The following is a 20,273-nucleotide window of genomic DNA, read 5'->3' as shown; positions in this document are numbered from 1 at the left end:
GTGAGACAGTAGAAAACGTTTGTTTCCGGTTCAGCAAAGATATTAAACAAGAGTCATTAGAATGCTTTTTGGACAGAACACCACAGATTTTCATAAAGACTGAATTCTGCCATACTAGAGCTCATATAAACAAATAGGTTATGAAACATGCCCTCTACTAATTTTGCTCTTGATCTCACCAAACTATCTGCAGAGGAACAGTGTTGGCTGTCCCCCATCATGGTGAAATTCTTGTGTCACTTGCTGTGTAACTTGGAGGGTCTGCAGGATGGCCTGCCTTGTCCCCATCACTGCAGACTGCTCCCACTGACTTCCAAAGGGGGTTGGGTTGCTGCCAGCAGCACTGGAGGGTCTGGAGTGTCAGTATTAACTGGGCTCATGGAGGGTTGGAAAAGCATCCCTGGCTGTTCCAGTGGGTAGTAGCTACCAGGTTACACTGGGATGGTGGCTGCCAATGCACTGCATTTCTCTGACATGGACAGATAAACTATTCTCATCTCATGTGTGGGGTAATGGGGACCAATTGCCATTGTTGCCTTGTGTTTAATGGGCCTTCTGGGAATCAAGTGCAGATATTCCTTGTCTATATCTTTATTTCTACTGGAATGCACTTTGCTTATGAGCATTCACATTTGCTTATGAACACTCAGATTTATCCAGAAACCTCTCCCCTTTTTGTTATTGTATCTATGAGTCACTCTGTGGTTGTCATAATTTATTTTTACAACATGCTGAAAGGTATATTGGGAAAATTATAAACATGCTGGGGAGAAGCCACCTGAAATAGCAAATGTTTCTAATTATAAAGTTAAAGCTGCCTTTCTGAGCTATTTGGTTCTTTATTATACCTTGAACAACCCGAAAATGTACTTGGCTACAATTAGACTTCCAGATACAATAAGTGAATTGTAAATGAAAACCACCCTGTGGAAAATTACATCGTTAGCCTGGAGCAGTAGCCCTGATCTTTACAGTTTATGGTGCTGCACAGCCAGTGCATCCAGTAACTTTCTGTGAGCCCATGAAGCTGAGAGGACAGTTTCTTAAAAGCAGAACAGGTCAGTTTTGTTTTTTTTTTAATTGAAGTAATTATTACATGCTTTCATGTTTATTATTTTTTTAACATTTCCAGACTTTTCCACATTAGTCTGGTATCGAGGGAAAGTAATTATCTATACTTTTCCAATATCTACAATATCTATTAGGTAGTGTTCTTGAAAGGATTTAATTAGTCTTGGCCATGCTTTTGGTATCTGCAAGGCAAAAAAAAAAGGCATTAGATTTCTTACAGGAAAAAAAATAGTTATTATAATTTAGAATTCAAGTGTTCCACAGTTGTGCTTGGATTTTAAGCCCTTTTCTTATGCTGAGCAGCATCCTTATGGTCCAGGTTTGCTGCTTCGTGAAAATTCTTTGCTGACTGTACTAGTTAAAGACTGGGGCACACCTTCAGCTGTCAGTGGTTCATCACAATATTCATGCAGAAACAAGAGTGTCAAAGTCACAGCTGACACAGGGGAAGAGGAGCAGATAGGAGTCAGGATCACATGCATCCAGGCAAAGAGAGCAGAAAATGTCTCTTAGAGTCTCTTTATACTCACTGTCTAAATCTGTCATGTCATGGCTGCTCTAAAGAAGTCATCACACTGGCTGAGGTTGACATCTGGCGCCAGCAGTCTGAACACAAACTCCACCTGCTCACTTCACTGGGAGCCAGGGGCATTTCAGATGCCAGTGGAGATGGTTTGAGTGGGGTCTTCAGGAATTATATTAGTTGGCTTGAGCACAGGACAATTTTAAAACTGACATCTTGTCCTTGTACAAGATTTGAATGGGTGCAAAGGTTTGCATGAGGCTTGCCCTAGTCATTAAAATAAACAAAGACAATAGAGGAACATTCACTTGGCTAAAAGATCTCTAGGTCAGCACTTCTTTTACTGGGAGGAGATAGAAGAACCTTATGACCTTATGCTTTGTTTTGCTTATGTCCACCTCTGTTGGCAGCGTGCTCAGTACCAAATGGATTTGTAGTTTGTTTGGGAGGTATACTTAGCACACAGGGACCAATGCCCTAATACAGGTCTCAAATTATCTGCTACTGGATAGAATGTGTATGAACTGAAATTCCTTGGGTTATGAAATTTAGAAAACCAGTGGTGAGGTTTGGGTTAAAATGATGTGCTTTGCTTTTTTCTCCAAAAAGAAAAAGCAGGAGTTTGCCAGTGGCATCTTCCTCCTTGTATCATTTTGAAATGCAATAAAAAGGAAGAGAGTCTCTTTAACTGTCTTCTGAAAGACACAATTCTTTTAGATTTGGCTCTCTTTTTAATTCATGGAGAACAGCTGTGGCATTGTTACTCCAACAACGTAAGTGAATCTCTTAACAGATGGTTCTCACACTGGCTGGGATGAAAGCAGCTTCCTCCATCCTGGTGGGGCTTTTTTGCTGTTCTTAGATCCTGGTATCTTTAGAAGGTTTAAATAAGACTGCTGTTTTCATTCCAGTGTAAGTATAGTGTCACTCCAGTAATTCTGCAGTGAAGTGTAGTGTTGCCCCTCCTCTCTTAAAATTTTTTCATCGGAAAACAAGGAGAACAGTAGTAATGACTTGCATTTCTTAATTTTCAGTGCTGGTGCAACACTCTCAGCTAAAAAGATCTGAATGGAAATAGGAAGTTCCTCCAGTTAGAAACAATTGTACAAGGGACCTACTGAGTGCATTTGAGTGAAAGATACTTGGTCTAGACCTTGAAATTTTCTTCCCACCATTTCCCCAAGTGAGGAAGGTTTATCAGAAAGAAGAGCAGATGTTTGGACCATGTAATTGTTTGCATATAAAATACAAAGCTTGCTCAGATAACATTGAAACTCCTGCTTCTGAAGCAGGGATGAGTCTGCACATGGCAGAGCCATGTAGCCTCTTACTCACCTCACACACTTAAACAGATGTAGGAGTCGTATGCTTACAAAGTCTATTTTTTTCACCAGTGATGTTTTTGTGACAGTCATCTTGAATATGACATGAGATGCTCCAGCTCCCTCCCTTTGCTGTGCCCAGCAGCATCTGTGAATCAGCACAGCCCAGTTTCAGTGGCTTCACAAAGCTGGGCCCTGAATTTTGGGGCCAGTCAATGCAGTTGTGGTCGCAGCAGTAAGCATTGAGATGCTTGTGTATGCAAGGAGTGATGTGATCCCAACTTTATTCTTTCCAGCTGCTGCTCAGACTCTGTGGGCTGGTGAGCACCGTGGCTTTGAGGAGGTAATCAGATGGTAAAGCAGCCTATGCTTCCAGAAAAGCCATATCCCTCCTATTTCAAGAAAAAAGTAGCATGCCAGCTGAACCGTGCTGTTGATGGAAGAAATGCAAAAAACATTATGCAAGCAAATGTCACAATTTGTGGGTGAATGTCAGACTTGTCAGCCTGGCAGTTGATTGTGGTGGAAGGGGGAATGCTTTGTATTAGCGGCAGTAGTCTCGCCTGAATAGCTGAGGTCTTGACTAAAGTCACTGTTGTAGACTATGTTCACCTCCCTCTATTAGTTCATACTCTCTGTCGGGATGTGACTGAAAAATTCTTTTCCAAACTCTTCTTTTTGTCCATCACCTGCAGATTGGAGTCTCAAGGGGTCACACTGACAGAAGGAGCAGGAGTTCCTCCTGACAGGGGCTCAGTAAGAAGCCCTGATTACTGGTTGTTAGTGGGCTGCATTCTTCTCTCTTAAGACACCTTCACTGTGATGACTGCCTCCTGAAAATTGTATTGCTGGTGTAAGACCTAAGTTAGTTCTGGAAGCCTTTGGGAAATTATATTAATTTCAGAAGAAATGTACAGCTCAGGAAAAGCTGTGCAGCAGTTGCTGGATATATCAGGGAGTAGAGACAGTGAGGAGTTAAACTGAAATGAAGGAAGGATGCAACTTCAGCATCTGTGCCCTCCACACAGCCGTGCTTTTGTGAGGTACATCTTGGCTCTGCACAAACCACAATACAAGGTCCTGTTCTACTTGGTGTACTTCTTGTGTCTGGAGTTAAAACATGGTGTGCTAATGCAACTGGATACCTGTGCAATGGTAATACAGAATGATAACCAAAATGTTTATGTGAGTGTTGGGTACAAGGTGCTGGGCATGGTTGTAAGTGAAGATGTTTGGCATTAAGTAGTGTGTAATTAAGATGCCGCACATTGTTTCTTTGTGCAGGGGTCACTGTCAGCAGCTCAGGGTTACTGTAGGCATGGGCACAGCTTTGTAATTTACCTTATGTAAAAGCTGGACCTGAGAACTAGCAGCTCAAACTAGAGTTCAGCCATACAAGTGGTTTTGGAAGCTTCAAAAGCTGTCAGTCACAAATTCCCTGAATCCTGCCCCGTTAAATAATGTTGGGGGAGTAGTGTCTGAAAAGCCCTTGGAGAAGTTGAGGCAAATGGCTCTAAACTGTACTGCTTGTGCTATTTAATACTAATTCCTGGTCAAATAAATTCTGCTGGGATTTTACATACTGTAGGAGTAGTGCAAGTCTAAAATTAGTGAAGTGGGAAATGTAAGTGAATTATGTCTCTGTGTAAGCACAGGTGTCTGCTCAGTGCTGCCTATTGCTCTGCTTCCAGTTTTTTGCAACTACTGCAGAAGTGGAAGCATAAAAAACAGAGAAAGGGTAGATGCACACCACTATCCTGTGATTAAACATAACACAATCTCAGTGTCATTCTTCTCATCTGATGTTTATTCTAGTGGCTGTACAAACTGAATCACAGAATAAGCTGAGTTGGAGGAGAACCAGAGACAGCATCGAATCCAACTCCTGCCGTTCACAGGACATCCCAAAAGTCACACCATGTGCCTTAGAACATTGTCCAAACACTTCTTGAACTCAGGCTTGGGGCCATGACCACTTCCCTGGGGAGCCTTTTCCAGTGCTTAGCCACCCTCTGGGTGAAAATTTTTTCCTGATATCCAACCTAAACCTCCCATGACACAGCTTCAGGCCATTCCCTCCTGACTTGTCCCTGAGCGCAACAGAGAAGAGATCAGTGTCTGCCTTCTGCTTCCTCTCATGAGGAAGTTGTAGACTGATGAGCTCTTCCCCTTCACTCTCCTCCAGGCTGAACAGACCAAGTGTTCATAAGGCTTTCCCCTCCAGACTTTCACCATCCTCATGGCCCTCCTTTGGATGCTTTCTTATAGCTAAATGCCTTTTTTTTATGGAACACATATTACAATTAAACTGTTGATCTCTCTGGTATAGCTGAGCCAGTTGAGTTGTTTTTGGTGTTTCCTGGCCATGACCCTGTTTCATTTTCTGTTCTGTTGGGCTCAGGCTCCCTGTGTGCTGTCTCAGGATCACCCTACATCACACCACTCAGTTAAAAGCAGTGGTTCTGTAGGCAGTTTGCACCAATTCTTGTGATGATGCCCAATGTTGAGTTACTATAGATGGCCCTATAACTTAGATTGAAAACATTGCTTTGGAGGTAAAGTAGATACAAGATGGATTTTTACTTCAACAATTGTAGAGGCAAAGAAAGGTTTAAGTGGAAGTGTATCCATTTTGAAGTAAATTGAAAGCCCTCACGTTTTATCAGGTTAGAACATGTTAGAGGTAGAAGCTGGCTGCTTCATGGGAAGTATGGTGTGTCTAGGAATTATTATCTTGACAGGAGATCCTCTTCAACACTAACAGGCTCCCATTAGAGTGTGAAAACAAAAGGTCTGGAAATAAGGAGAGAAGGATGGTAAGAGCAAAAGAAGGTATGTGGAAGAGCAGTAAAGAGGAAGCACACCTAAAATCATGCCCTCAGGTAACTGCTCTCAGCTTTTATAGGCTGATCATTATGATGTGGGTTGTTGGCCCATCGTGTGACTGTACATCACCGTGGGCCAGGACTCTGCTGCCTCTTTTGAGTGTCATTACAATGCACTTAGATATATTGTGTTTCTACAACATGCGCATCAGCTTAGATAGATCTGTTGCAGTTAAGTATGCTGAAGATGTGCCCAGGGGTTAGGCTGTATGTAGATGAGCTATTTCAAATATGAATTTCATCTAAAGCATCAGAAGCTCTCTCTGAGCTGTGGCGCTGGAGGCAGGGTCCTAATGAGACTGCTTTATAATACAATTCTAACATACACATTAGGTAGTGGTTGGAAAGACAGTCAATCTTTCAAGTCTTAAGCAGCACTTTCTAAAAGTGCCTTCAATTAACAGCTAATGACAAACTTTCTTTAGTGATTCTCTGGTTGTGTTGTATAGTCAGATAATGAGAATGATCACCCAGAGATACTTCTATTTATTTACCATTTTTTATTTCATTGAGAGGATGATGAATATTTGATCCAGTAATGTTCCTATTTATGCCACCATAAGTCAAGTGCCTGAGTTCAGCTTCAATCCATCATTGCTCTGAAGATTTACATTTCAGATAGATTTTTCCAGCCGCACAGATATTGCAACCTTAAATTAATGCACAAAGCTCCTTCTAACCTGCAGAAGATAAAACTATTAGTAAGGAAAACAATATCTCTTTTGGATGCCTGTCTTCCTAATGATAATGGAATTTAAAAGATCTACAAAGGGCTTTTTCAGCTAAATATCTTATGTCCACCACTATTTGAAAAGAGGATAATGAGCTGAAAGTGTTTCTGTGCCTACCTGCAGTGTTAATTGAAAACTGTGAAGACACACAGATAGAACCAGGCTCAGGGGACCTTTCTTACAGAAATTTTATGTGAACCATCTTTCTTGTATCTGAATGTGTTGTCTAAGCTGTCTTTGTTAAGCTAAAAGGCTTCATTGATAATGAAAGGTCTTCCTAATGCTTTCACTTGTATTAATTCTATTGGCAGCTTAGAAACCGAATTGAAGCCCCAGAAGTTGCCATTCTTATGTTTCATTGTTTCTTTCTCTAGTCTCTGTTTTTCTGTATATCCTGGGGGAACATATAGATAGGACACTATACATGCTGTGCACAGCTCAAAACTTAAAACTGAGAGGGTACCTTAAGAGGAAAGATGCACATTTTTAACTTGCTTTTTAGGATTACTTGTTGCTCTTCCCCTTTTTAGTTCCAAGCTCCTTGTATGAGTGAGACTCATCAGGAGAAGAAATTGTCAGAAGTGGCAATTGGTAGTGAGGTGGCTCTTCACATTGATCAGGGACATGTGACATAATTGGAACATCAGCTCTCTCTGTGAGTTACACTGGTTTGGATGATAATAGGAGAGGGTAAGTTCCTGAGAAAATTACTGAGTAAAGAGCATGAAGGCATTCACAAGCTAATCTGGAAAAGCTATTTGCTGGAAAAGGGAGATAATGGGATCAACATGCAAGCCTGTATACTGACACCAATATTTAAAAATTCTGATGAACAGTCTGGCATGTGAGACTGGTGATTTATGTAATTTTCTTCTTCATTTAAAATGCTTCAGGACTGTAATATAGTGCTGGAACTGCAATTTTTTTTTCTCCTGCAGTGTACTTTGGGGTGTAATATTGGTCCTCACTGCTTTCTGGTGCATCCTCTCTAATGTGTCCATAGAACTGCCTATATGAAGATGCTTTTCTTGCAGGGGACAGAACTCTGGAGAAGGACTCAATTCTCCTTCTCTTATCTTTAGCAGCTTCACTTCTCTGGATCTCGGTTTTCCCAAATACAAAGAGGGGAAAATGATTCAGACTTCTCCTGCAAAGACAGTATGGAAGATTAAAAGGAAGGCAGAAAAGCTGACACACGGGGAAAAAAAAAACTCAGCATCACTACAGGGAACAGGAATGAAGCCAGCTGTGCAGTGTGGTGATAGGAACATAAAGGCAAACAAAAGTTCAGGGAGATTAAAATGCAGGCAAAAAACTGTAAAGTCATCCTGAATCAGTACTATGTTGCCTGGAACATGGTGTGTGTTTCTGTTCAGCCATCCCAAAAACACTATTTTAGCATCATGAAGAGTTTGAGTATCTCTAACAAGAAAGAAAGAAATGGTGAAAATACTGAGATTGTTTCTTCTTGAAGCAGTGAAGAAGAAATCAATCAAAGAGGTGGGAAAAAAAGGTAAAAGGTTAATAGATACTTGAACTCCTGCTTCAAAACACAAAGTGTTAAGGGCTTAGTGAGTTTAAATGACACTGATCCCAAACCTGAGTCAGTGGGGTGAGGGACGAGAGGCTGAGTTGAAAATCCATCCCTACAGCTTGTGGATCCACTGGTACAAGACTCACCTTACTGGATGCATGGATCTATAATGAAGTAGAAATAAACAGTGTGAGAATGAATGGGCATTCTTTTTTCATCACCTCTGGCAGGCCTCTAAATATTGAGTCTGGAAAGGGAACTTCCCCAGGTGCCAGGTCATCCCAGGGCATGCACCCTTTTTTAGGATGAGGGCAAGTCTATGGTAAGATCAAGGTAAGGGTTGGGGCTGCTGTTCTCATTTCTTACAATAGTTCCTTACTTCAATAGCTCTTACTTCACTGAGGTTTTCCACTCTCCCAGGTTTTGGTGGAGGATGGCTGCACCAGGCAGCAGGGTGATGCCAGCAGGGAAGCTTGCATATAGGCTTTCGAGACAGAGGAAAGGACAGATTGGTAGAGAGATGACTCTTTACACTGACCAGGTATGTGTGACATAATTGAAACACTGTCTCTCTCCCTGAATTGCAGCAGTTTGAATGATAATAGGAAAAGAGTAAGTTCGTGAGAAAATTAACTGAGCGAAGAGCATGAAGACGTTAACAAGCTAATTCTGGAAAAACAGTTCAGGTACAGAATGGCATGTCAGAGCCACAGGAACACAAGGTGAAGAAAAGGCAGAGGAGCAAAACTCCCCTAATGGCCTAGAAAGACATTTTATGGACTGTTCTGTGGCATTTAGCACGACATAATACATCTGAGCACTTCACAGACTCCTTGTTTGTCTCTGCAACCCTACTGCTAGGTGAAGGGTTGTATTAGAAATGCCAGAAATTACCAAATGCCCCTGGATTTTTCAAAATACCATCCCTGTCTCATGATCTTGTGACTGCACAGGTAAGGGCTTGAGACAGACAGAGTAAGGCCAGAAATTCATTTGGGGTTTTCAGTGTAGGATACCTATTGCCTGAGTCTTTCCCGCTCCCCCACTTCTGATTCATATATTTTCACCTGCAGCAAGTACAACTCCCACTCAATTTTGGTAGCATTTGTAAGCACCCATCATATCACACTGCAGGGCTCTGATCCAGTGTTCCAGCAAAGTAGGGAGACCTTATTAGTGACTCTTTCTGGGAAATCTGGTTTTAGAGACCTGGCACATTACTTGTAAGAGCATACAAGTCCCAGTTCTCTAGGACAGCTCCACAATGTATAATCACAAAATCATCTCTCCCCTTTTCCTTACATCACTTGCAGCTTCTGCAAGAAACCACAGACTTGGGCTTCTGTTCTTTTGTTGTGTAACCCTGTTTCATCTCCAGCACAGGTCCATGCTGCACTACCAAGGGAAAGGGTTTACATGGATATGACATTACAGGCTGTGCTGTAGCACATGGGCTGCAGGGGCTCAAATTAGGCTGCAGTAGCTGTATTTGAGAGCTTGGAAAAGTATCCCTCCTATTTGCTTCAAATGTCAGTTCCCTGCAGTTTTAGAACAGAAAAATGTACTATGAGAAAACCCCAACGTGGCCTGTCACAGCATCACCAGCATGTCTCTGGGCTCTGTCTGAATGCATTGCTACATGCCACCAGCGTGAGCTGTATTCAGGTCACAGTCAGGTTCCTAAATCTGTTCATTGCCAGAAGGTTTCTGGAGCTTCACTCAAACCTAGCCCAGGATCTCCTAGAGAAGTAACAGCAATGGTCAGATGTTGTGCTTCAGGTCTGTGAGCCTTGGCAGAGCACTGCCTGGGAGGGTACATCATATCAGTGATGTCTGGCAGCTGTGTCCTCCAGTGCTTTTAACCATGGGTACCTTTTGCTGTCCCTGTTGTGTCTCTTCCTTATCTTCTTGGACCTGTTCTTCTGGGAACATAACTATTCTTCTTTCCCCTCCTAGCTGTCTGGCTATCCATCCAGTCTCTTTCTTCTACTACCTTCTCCAGACATCTCTAGTCCTAGTGCCAGATCCTCCTTTTCCTCCCTGCTCACTGCCTGCCAGTCCCTCTGCCCTCATCAGCCTCAGCCTTGGGCTGTACCTGCAGAGAGGAATATCACTTGGAGGGGAGGGCTCAGGTGACCAAATGTGTTCCCAGCACCCCACCTCAACAAAAGAAAAAGAAAAAAGTTGGGATTTTTAAAAAATTTTATACAAATATGGAACATATTTCAAATTAGGCTAAGAGAAATGTCCGAAGTGCAGAATTTCACCTGAAGAGTAGACATTTGGCGTCTGAAAAAAACCCTCTCAAAATCCAAAGATTTGGGCAGTCACACTTAAAAAGCAAAGCAGACAAACCCCTGCCACTGCTCACAGCAGTCTGCCTTCCAGCAAAGCCTTTGGGAGGGCCAGCGCAGGACCTTGGGGCTGGTCCACATAGCAGCAGCAGAAGAAGCAGCAGCCCAGAGGGACCTGAATAAAGACCAGGAGTCTGTGCACGTGCCTGAGCCTGTCCCAGGGAGCATTTCATCTCCATTCCCAGCTCAAACAGGGATCTGGTTGGGATTTTTGTGCATGCAATGAGCTCCCTCGACCTCCTGTTCCCACATCACGCAGTGCATCCTCCCATGCTCCACAATCTGCTGCGGCTCCTCAGAGGGTGCCGGGCACAGATGGCGTGATTTCAGCCGATAAAGGGGCTGCCTTGAAGGAGGCGAGGCGGAAGCTGTCTGGCCCGGTATCTCTTTCTGGTGCTGTCAACGGGAGGTGAAGGAGACAGGCTGGAGCTGGATGGACACCAGCTCCATTCCGGGGAGCATGGAAGGGAAACAAATTCCTTTAAAAAGCTCTTCTGCTATTGCCAAATGGTGTCTGCTTGCCTTTATTTCAGAGACCTTCTGCCAAGTGCAGATTACCTCAATACGCTCTGGTTTTCACTCAGCCTGCTGTGCTACATGAAAGATGTAGCTAAAATATCTTCAGACCATCTCAAGGGATGGCTGGTGATGTGGCTGACTTTTCATGTGCTGCTGACTTTTAAACTCAGCGTGGTAAACTGCTAACCAGCCTTGTCACTTGCTGTCCACAGTGTCAGGCAGCGCTGCAGCTGTCAGATACCTTGCTGAGCCCAGCCCCTGTGTGCAGCACAGGGCTGGCAGGCTCTCCAGGACCTTTGCAGTGCACTGACTGCAACCCTGCAGTAACCAAGGAAATTGGGAGCAAGCTCAGAAATAGTGGGAATGATAAAAAGCCACTTCTGGTAATAAAAATGGATTTTTTTTCTTCAGGAACCTCAATTTTGCATTTTTTTCAGCACTGAAAGGGGAGGAAATATCCCTGCCCTTTTGTGACAGAATAATTTATAAGCTGCTTTTATAAAAATCAGTGATTTCCCTTTAAGTCAGCTTCTGTGCCTTTGTCTCAGCTTCCCTGATTAGCCACATAATGAGGATATTTCTAATACAAATGTGTCAGGGGAGAAGGGAGCAAAACATTGCTTTATCAGAAGAGAATCTGTATCCCTCCGGATGCTAATTAGTCACGGAGATACAGGAGTGTGGGGCGGGGGCGAGGCAAGCTCTTATTTTAGAAGCCAAAATGATTTGTGCCCTCAGAATTTCTCAGGCAGGGCTGGAAAGCCATGCCAAGGTAGGAGCACTGTGAGATATCCCCTGGCTTTCACATCCTTGCCCCTCAGATGTGTTTGCCTTGCTGCTGTTGCTGTTTGCAGGGTTATTTCTGTCGCAAGCTTGGCTAAACAGAAACTCTCTCCTTATAAATATGGAAATCTGATGGTTGAGCTTTCTGTCTCTGGAGACAAGTTGAAAGTGTGGTGCTAAAGAGAAAAGGGCTGCTGAACTCTGAGCTTAGTGGCTTTGTTTTCTCTACTACCGAAGAGAAGCTAGCAATTTTTTATTGCTGGGATCCACCTTTGCAGTATGGACAAATGAACAGTTAGGACTTTGTCCTGGGAAAGCTCTGAGCCCAGCAACAGCATGGGCTGTGCTGTGTCAGAGTCTCTGCTCTGTCCAGGCTAAGCTGCTGTCCACCACTGACACCTCCACCTGTCTTCAGTGTGGCAGATACACTTGGTGCAGGAGCCCTGGGTAGCTGCACATCTTTAGGGCTATGTTGGAAGAGTGTGTGATTTTTATATTTGTTACAGAGCTTTAGATGCCAGTGGGCTTCCATTATGGTTTCTGATATATCTCTTGAATCATAGAACATTCTGAGTTGGTAGGGACCCACAGGGGCCATAGAGTCCAACTCCTGGATTTGCTCAAGACAACCCCAGAAACTGCACCATGTGCCTGGGAGCATTGTCCACATCCTTCTTGAACTCTCACAGGCTTGGTGCCGTAATTACTTCCCTGGAGAGCCTCCATTCCAGAGTGGTGGAGCCCCGCAGTGCTTCTTCAGGGCTTTGTTTGTATCCTGTTGCACCCTATCTCCTTTCCTGGGTTGAGACCACAGTCAGAGAGCCTACAGAACCAGACACCCTTGCTCTCTGGAAGACGAAACATTTACTAGGTGCAGGAGACAGGCAGAATGAAAAATTATTCTCAGAGAAGGAGTGAACAGAAGAAGCAATCAAACAGCTCAGAAAGGGATCTGAGGGATTAGATTAAAGGTGCCAGGTATATTCCAGAAGCGAAAAGAAAGACCTCGTTCTTCACACCTGTACAGAAGTTGAACATGTAGAAATCAGCTGTCTTACAAAAACAAATCCCAAACCAACTGGAAAATAGCAGGTAACCCCAGATTTATGCTTTTAATAGCTGTGACATTGAACCACTGATTAGAGCCCTTGGTCTGTTGAAAGGGGTGGATGTGGAGCCATCCCATCCTTTCCGGCTATTGTTCTTACAGCCAGAGACTGTAAAACCTTAATAACACCGTGTTTGCCATGCTGGATCCAATCAATGGCCTGTGGCAGCAATTATCCGGTCTCCAGGACATTGGTGGGAACTAACGTCACTGCAACAGGGCTCTCCTGGTGTCATTTGTATTGCACCAGGTCTTTTTTTTGTCAGAATATGTCACTTCTGCAGTATCTGCTAGAACCAACCCAAATTTCTAGTGTTTCATTCAGCCAAACTTTGATTTTGTGTTTCATGTACAGCTGGGGCAGCCTACCTGTGCATGGAGAGGATCCATAAACCAGTCTGTATATGCTGACGATAATGGCCTTTCAGTAGTAGGCTCCACTTGTCCTGCACTTGCTCAGCCCATTCCTCTAGGTGTTAGGGTTGTCCATGGGAAGGAAGCACAATTTCCCTTCACTATGCAGGGGAGTCTCTGAAAATTTTCATTTGAGGTGGAAATGAAAAACAGGCTGTTCCTCTTGGTGAGGCTCTGTTAAAGGCTTGAAGAAGAAAAGATGGGACACAGACCTGAAATAAGCTCTTGACAATAGCCGATGGGCACAAATTCAGTCACTACAAGAAGCTGCCATGGTCCCTTGCAGACTGCACTGGGGCTGTGCAGTTTTCCATAGCATTCAGCTGCAACATACAGCCAAGGACCTGGGCTCCTGCTCCTGCCTCTGTTCTCCAAACACACTGTGACCTTGGCTCTGACATATGACTCAATTTTTTAATCATTTTAAGGGTATCTCCCCTCAAGAGTTGAGGTTTAAAGAGCAGTTGTAAAGTTGTATGGGGCTTTTTATGATCCTGGTTTGGCCAGATGCCAGTTGCTAAACTGACTCTTACAATAGCTACCAAGGAATCTGTGATGCTTTTATGCCTTGAATAGTCATGTTGCACCTCAGAGCTGTGGCTGTATAATCAGAGGCACAAAAGGAAAGGTGTAATATCTTCACGTATATATCCTTTACAAGGAAGGAATTATTTTAATACTGAATCATCCTGAAAACATACCTCAATTAATCGCTGGTTTTAAATAGCTATTGCATGCCACTTGGTAAGTGCTGCAGGCAGTGTGGAGTGCAGTGTGGCATTTCTCTAATTTGCAATGTTAATGATCCAATTTAAGTCATGTAAAGCTAGCACAAGATACCAAACTTATAAATGCATGTGATAATAGAGATGGCTTATGTGTGTGAAAGAGCCTGGAGGGAAATACGGTGTTAAATATACTCTATCATGATTGAAAGGAAAAGGCTGGGGGCTGCTTGTGCTGCTGGTTTCTCAGTGGGAAATCTAACAGAAATCATGTAATTACTCCCATTTTTCTTGTTTGTCCCTCAAATGCTTTCCCAAAGTATTTGGTCTAGTTATTGCATTGGTGCTTCCTCTGCTACTGTAGACTCCCAGGATTAGTCATACACCATCATCTAAAAAAAAAAGTTTCTTCCCTGTGCTGCAAATGTCATTTTTGATTAGGAAAATAGATCACTGAAACATCTTGTTCCCTTTCCACAGCTTATGCCTTTCTGTTTGCTGCATTTTGTTCAGCCTGGATGTGGCAGTCAGGCAGACCCTTTGTGGCCAGGGTTCCAGGGCAGCATTTCAGCACCGGCACTGCAGCACCTGGAGGGAGTCTGGCACTTCTCTTCTGCCCCCATTTGAAACACAGCCATGGTCTGAACTGCTGGCTACCTGTCAGTGAGCTGAGCTACCCCAACTGCAGGTGCACACAGCAAAAAGTCATTTCAGTGACATGCTGGTTCGGTGTAATTAATAAGACTAAAGGTTTTAATCTTGCAGCAATATTAATACTACTGGCTTCTCAGTTCCTGATATAAAATAGTTTCAAACACCAATTTGTCTTACAATTATAAACTAATCAGGTTCAAAATCTGGATCTTGTAGTGGATATTGCAGGCCTAATTTGTTAAACAAGATCTGTTCAGTAGATGCTCAGAAAAGAAAAACAGCAATGTTGGAAGTGGTGCATTGGCAGAGCTAGTAGAAAGTCAATAAACAGTTGTTGTTTATTGCTTTGTTGAAATGGAGTCAGTAGCTATCAGAATGTTTTTCAGTACATCAGTCACTGTGTTGCCAAAATGTCATTTATTTTGGCTTTGGTACAGGGAGGGTGGGGATGCTGAGATGAACAGTTACTGCTCTGGATTTGGTGGAGTGCTCATGCTGAGGGAGAGTGACAGTTGTGTCTTCCCAGGAGCCTTCTGCTCTGGACCCCATGTGATTCAGGAGTTCCTTCAAAATGTGAGGCTTAGGGAAAAGATTGTCTTCTTCAGCTCTCCCAGAGAGAAGGTGGAGGTCAGCCGTGGTCCTTGGCAGTGGGTAGGGGAACTTGGAGAATGGCTTTTCCAGGGTTAACTGGTGTTCCAAGTCTGGCGTAGAAGGAAGTCCTTCTGTTAAGACAGATGGGGAAAGGGCCCTAAAAAGACCAGGGATCTTCACAGTTTGCACCAGATCAGGATCAGTCAGCCTGAAAACCAGATCAGCTCTGTTAAATTTCTGCGTGACATCAGTTTCTAACCTGGGTTTGCAGCAACATGCCACAACTTCATCTAGCAAATGTACATTTCCTTAGCCTTAACTCTGCTAAGGAAATTTTTATGTATGTATTTTTTTAATTTTTAAAAATTTTACAATTTTTTTAAGTATTTTTATGATACTTCCTTGCAATCCCGCTTAGTCTTCCCCTTTCTTCTCTGAGCAATCCTATTCTTCTGGTGTTCTGGGGTGATTATACCTTCTAGCTTTTATCCATAGGACTGGTAGGGGGATTACATCCCCTTGAAAAAATGGGCTCCAAAACTGAAACACATTAAGTGAGCTGAGGCCCACTGAAGAAATCAGTTAAGCTGAGGCCTGAGGAAGAAATCATGAGAGTTTTTTTGTGAGGTTTTCTGGTTGCATTCCTGCTGCACATTGCCCTGTGACTCTTTCCTTTCTCTTGCCAAACATGCCATTATTACTGACCACTGTTTGTCTATACATTTGGTTTGATTCATCCCCTATATAAATCTGATCCCCTGTAAATTTGAGCCTTTCCTTTATAGTGTTTGTTGCATAGACATCAAACTCTGCACATCTTGGTTTTCAATCTTTTTGTTCCTGGTGGGATTTTTTGGCACTTTATGTTCATAGATACTTTATGTCTCTATCGTAGTGATATGTAGAGGCTACAGAGGTCTGCTGTCCAACACAGTGTGATATTTTACATACCTACCTGTGCACATCAGAGTCCCCTTCCCAGAAGCGTTCTATAGCCAGATTTCTCAGGAATACCTGGCATGGTAGAGCTTGAGGCAGAGGGAATCTGCCAACAGTACAGCACTTTCTGTTCCCCAGGGCACAGACTGAAGGTATAAATATTTATTAGCAGCACAATGTTCTAGCCCAAGAGTCTGAATGACAACACTGGAATTACAGAAACTTCTCGTTGACCCAAATGTAATGCCTGTATTCAGGGTGTGTGGTTTCTCACTTGTTTTTCTGCTCACTAAGTCAGTCCCCCATGCACAGAACATCCATCCATTTTTCAGACTCAATGTTTGATGTAGGAAAGAAACAAAACATTTGGACTTGTCCTTTCTTGTTAGCATTTGTGTGCAGTATGCAACCCACATGGGTAGCTCCAGAAAGCAGATGTCTGCTGAGCTGCAAGCCCTCACTGTAAGCTGTGACACATGTGCTGGTATTGAGACTTCCAGCATCTTTTAAGTAGGACAGAAGACAGCAAGTACATCATTGATTTGGTATTGCAGAGAGAGAAGCTAGCTGGATGATATTCTTGATCAGTTGACTCATACTGATACAACTGATGGTGGTCAGATAGCAGCCTGTGTACTATGCAGAGAAGTGATGGTCAAACCCTGTACACTGGGTCTTTCCCTGAGATTAGAGGATGAGGGCCGTTCTACCCTCTGCTTTTATCCAAAAAAAGCAGCAGAGCTGTGTTGGTGATGAATTTCCCGTAGAGTGGAGAACATTTTCATAAGTGGTGTAAATATGACTGATTTTGAGAAGGAGGGGCAGATAAAGACTTCTCAAGTTACACATATGTTTTCGAGGTGCAGCTGAAGACCAAAGAAATTGTGTGTGCCATTCCCTTCCACATGCACTGGGGTCCCTGAGGATTTGCAGAGTGCAAAGTGGGGCCTTGTTAAGGGGTCAGAAGTGTTGACTGTGAAAGAAGGCATAGAAAGCTCTGTTTTCCCAGGTGCTACCAGGGTGAGCTTGTACCAAGCACCCAACTCCATCAGTTGGGGCTGTTCCCTACCCCACAGTTGGTGTGGGTTATTGGGAGGGGTAGGTAATAAGAGTAAAAGGCTATTGAGCTGATGCTTTCTTAAGTACTGCAAAATGGAAAGTGATTTAAAACAGAAAAAATTAAAAAGCCTGCTAAGCATGCCATCTTCCTTAAACCCCAGATTTCAGTTTAAAGTGTTTTCACCTTCTGTCTGTGCTCCTGCATACTGATGATTCACAGCACTCCTACTCCACAAAGGTTCACTGGAACTAATTTCTGATGTTCAGAAATGGCACATGGTGCACGCACTGTGGGACATGGCTGCTCCTAGCAGGAGGGCAGTTTTCAAGATCCTTTGTGTCGAGCCTATAGAAACAAACAATCTAGTAAGAAAACTCCCCACCGTTCAAATGCTGTGATTGTGCATGGCCAATTAAGCTGTGAGCATGTGGGGAGAAAACTTTGATTAAACTCTGGCCTCAGCCAAATGTTCATGCAGTGCCCTGATTGAATATATATTTTCCTTAGGAATGAAGACATACAGAAGTCTCAAGAACAACAAAAAAAAATCCCTTAAATATATTAAATATCTTTAGCCATCTACAGTCCCTGCAGGCACTTCTCAGCATTTGCCTTTAGTTTGGGAGCATTGCATTGTCCTCAGTGAGCAAAAAGAAATAACATCATCTGTCCTGGGACCAGTCACACCATATAACTGAGATTTTGATGTTGTGGGCAGAGCTGTGTGTATTGCTGTAGGGAGGCTTGTGAAAAAGAAAAAAATTGCCAAGTGAATTCCAATAGCAAAAGCCTGTGTTGAATCTCAGTGTGCTCTTAGGCATTCACTAGCAAAAGGCTAATCAGTCAAGTAAACGTTTCTCTGGACAGTTGAGCTGTAGAGAGAGAACTGCATCCATTCAGTATGCACAGAGGCTGAGTGTGTTTGTGCAGAGACAGCTCCAGCCGAGCTGGCGTGGGAATGCTGCTGTTTTCACAGTGGGCATTGTTACTATGGAGTCCTGTGAGTTGCTGCAGAATGTCTGTGAAGTGATGGATGGGAAATATGATAGTGTCTTGCCACTCCTGGGCCAGAGATAGATAGCTGCTGGAGCTGGGGACACTGTCCCTGGCCCAGCTGGGTTTCCTCTCAAATCCATTTTACTCTCTGGGGGGAGTGGGCCTGGCCCATGCATGCAGTAGTCGTCACCCACAGTGTTTGTGATCCCTCTGCTCAAGCTGTGGATCTCTTGTGCAGCTGTAATGTGCTGCTGGGGCTGAAAACTGTCATGCCAAACCTTTGGGAAGAATTCTTAGGGCTGACTCTGCTACCATGTTCTGCATCATTTCCACCTCCAGTGTCAGAAGCTCTACCAGCTGTCAGACCTTCTCTCTAGACTGTGGGGAGAGGGAAACACTTCTCTGAGGACAGATTTGTGTCCTTTTAAGATGAGTGTCTTAGACAGAATGGGAATAATCACTCTTTGAAAATCATCTAGGCCTAGGAAGGAGGCCTAGGAAGCCTTTTCTGTGTGTTTGGTCTAAAGCCCACTTTTGAGATTTCTCCAGCTGAGTTCACTGGTCCAGGCTCAGAGTTCAAATCTTCAAAGGCACCTCAGAACATTCCTCCCCTCCCTCTGTTGATGCAAATGGATGTCTCATGTCAGGTTGCCTGCAAAGGTAAAGTTACTGTGAGCACATCAGTTTGCCACGAAAGGGAAGGGCTGGTTTGGATTTAGAGTTTTAGCATGATTTTAACAATGTGAACCTGGGCTAGTCTAGAAATGGCCAAACCCCTTCTCTGCCATGTGCACTTCTGGCTTTGAGCTAGTGTACTCTCTGCTGGACTGGACCAGCACAGGAGACAGTGTCATCACACTGTGTCAGTTCCCGTAGTAAATATGTCTACTCCTGTGCCTTCCTGCAGCCAGCAGACTGGGGCTCACAGGACTTCCTTATTGTGTCCAGTAGCACCTAGGAAGCATGCAGGTCTTGGAGTCATGCTCCTTAGAAATGGCTGTGTCCTGCCTTTTTCCAGATTGGCAGAGAAAAGATACTCATCCAGGAAGCCTGGACTCAAATGGTGCCACTTAGCACCATTTGGGCATCCCTCTTGGAGAGATTATAGCATGCCTGACAGACAGACGTGTCCTTTGTGTTATCTAGATGTTCCCATGTGTAGAAGCTGAAAGATAAGGGAGCTCATGTGAATGTCTCAAACACTGATAGCCGGATGGCTTTGGAGCCAACCAAGGATTGTTGCTAGTAACAGCTAAGGATTGTTAGTAATAGAACACTGAATAGAATAGGGCTGGAGAAGGGGCCACAGGGAGGTAGAGCAGTGTTTTTCTGGGACAAACATCCTTATCCTGGCTCCTGGAGATTAGCACAACACAGCACAGGTGTAGGAATGAGGTCAAGAAGCAGACATGTAGGAGGATATGGAGACCACCAAATACCCTGAAGCCTCCAACCCATTTCCACAGTAACTAAATTACACAGAAAGGGAGAAACTTGCCTCCAGGGCAGGGAAACTTATCTATAAAAAGGTACCCCCACAAAGCCCTGTGTGTGCACCCCAGGACCCTGAACACTCCATCATCTGCATCAGCAATGGAGTCAGGACTGCTGATCTCTCTCTCTCTCTCTCTCTCTCTCTCTCTCTCTCTCTCTCCCTTTCTCTTTCTTTTTCTTCCTTTCTTTCTTTCTGTTCCTCTTTAATTCATCTCTTTCTCCCTTTCCTTTCACCTCCCTCCTTTATCCTAAACCCACTGCTGGGTGCTTAATAGGAGGCTAAGAACTAATGTACCAATTTCCATAACAAGTGTGTAATTTACTAACAGAACTTTGTAAGATTTTGTGGACCCTCTAACTTCCGACATTCCTTTTGTCCACAAGCATCTACAAATCTTGGGTGCTCCCTTCCCCTGGAGGGTGAGAGGCTACACCCTGTGATTCTTTCCTGCAGCTTGGATTCTGATCTGTTCCCTTCATCTGGGCATGTTTGAGACCAGATTCATGTTCCAAGGATACCACATGAACTGGTCTATGATGTATGCCTAAATGTTCTCCTGGAGGCTGGTT

The 20,273-nt window shown here is 43.7% G+C and overlaps 1 protein-coding gene across 4 annotated transcripts in view; it reads left to right on the top strand.

The window, feature by feature from the left end:
* Positions 1-20,273, top strand: part of FAM219A (family with sequence similarity 219 member A) — a 92,270-nt gene that overhangs the window by 32,061 nt on the left and 39,936 nt on the right. For 2 of the 4 annotated variants that reach the window (XM_026796252.2, XM_026796251.2), the window contains exon 1: positions 8,487-8,607. The exons of the other annotated variants lie outside the window; for them this stretch is intronic. In XM_026796252.2, coding sequence (XP_026652053.2) covers positions 8,500-8,607 — 108 coding nt within the window. In that variant the 5' untranslated portion in view covers positions 8,487-8,499. Of the gene's footprint in view, positions 1-8,486; positions 8,608-20,273 lie in introns of those variants that run through there. 4 annotated transcript variants of the gene reach the window in all.

Source organism: Zonotrichia albicollis, chromosome Z (assembly GCF_047830755.1).
Source record: "Zonotrichia albicollis isolate bZonAlb1 chromosome Z, bZonAlb1.hap1, whole genome shotgun sequence".
NCBI lineage: Eukaryota > Metazoa > Chordata > Aves > Passeriformes > Passerellidae > Zonotrichia > Zonotrichia albicollis.
Note: the sequence above shows the minus strand (reverse complement) of the source record. Positions and strands in the feature narration are given on the sequence as shown.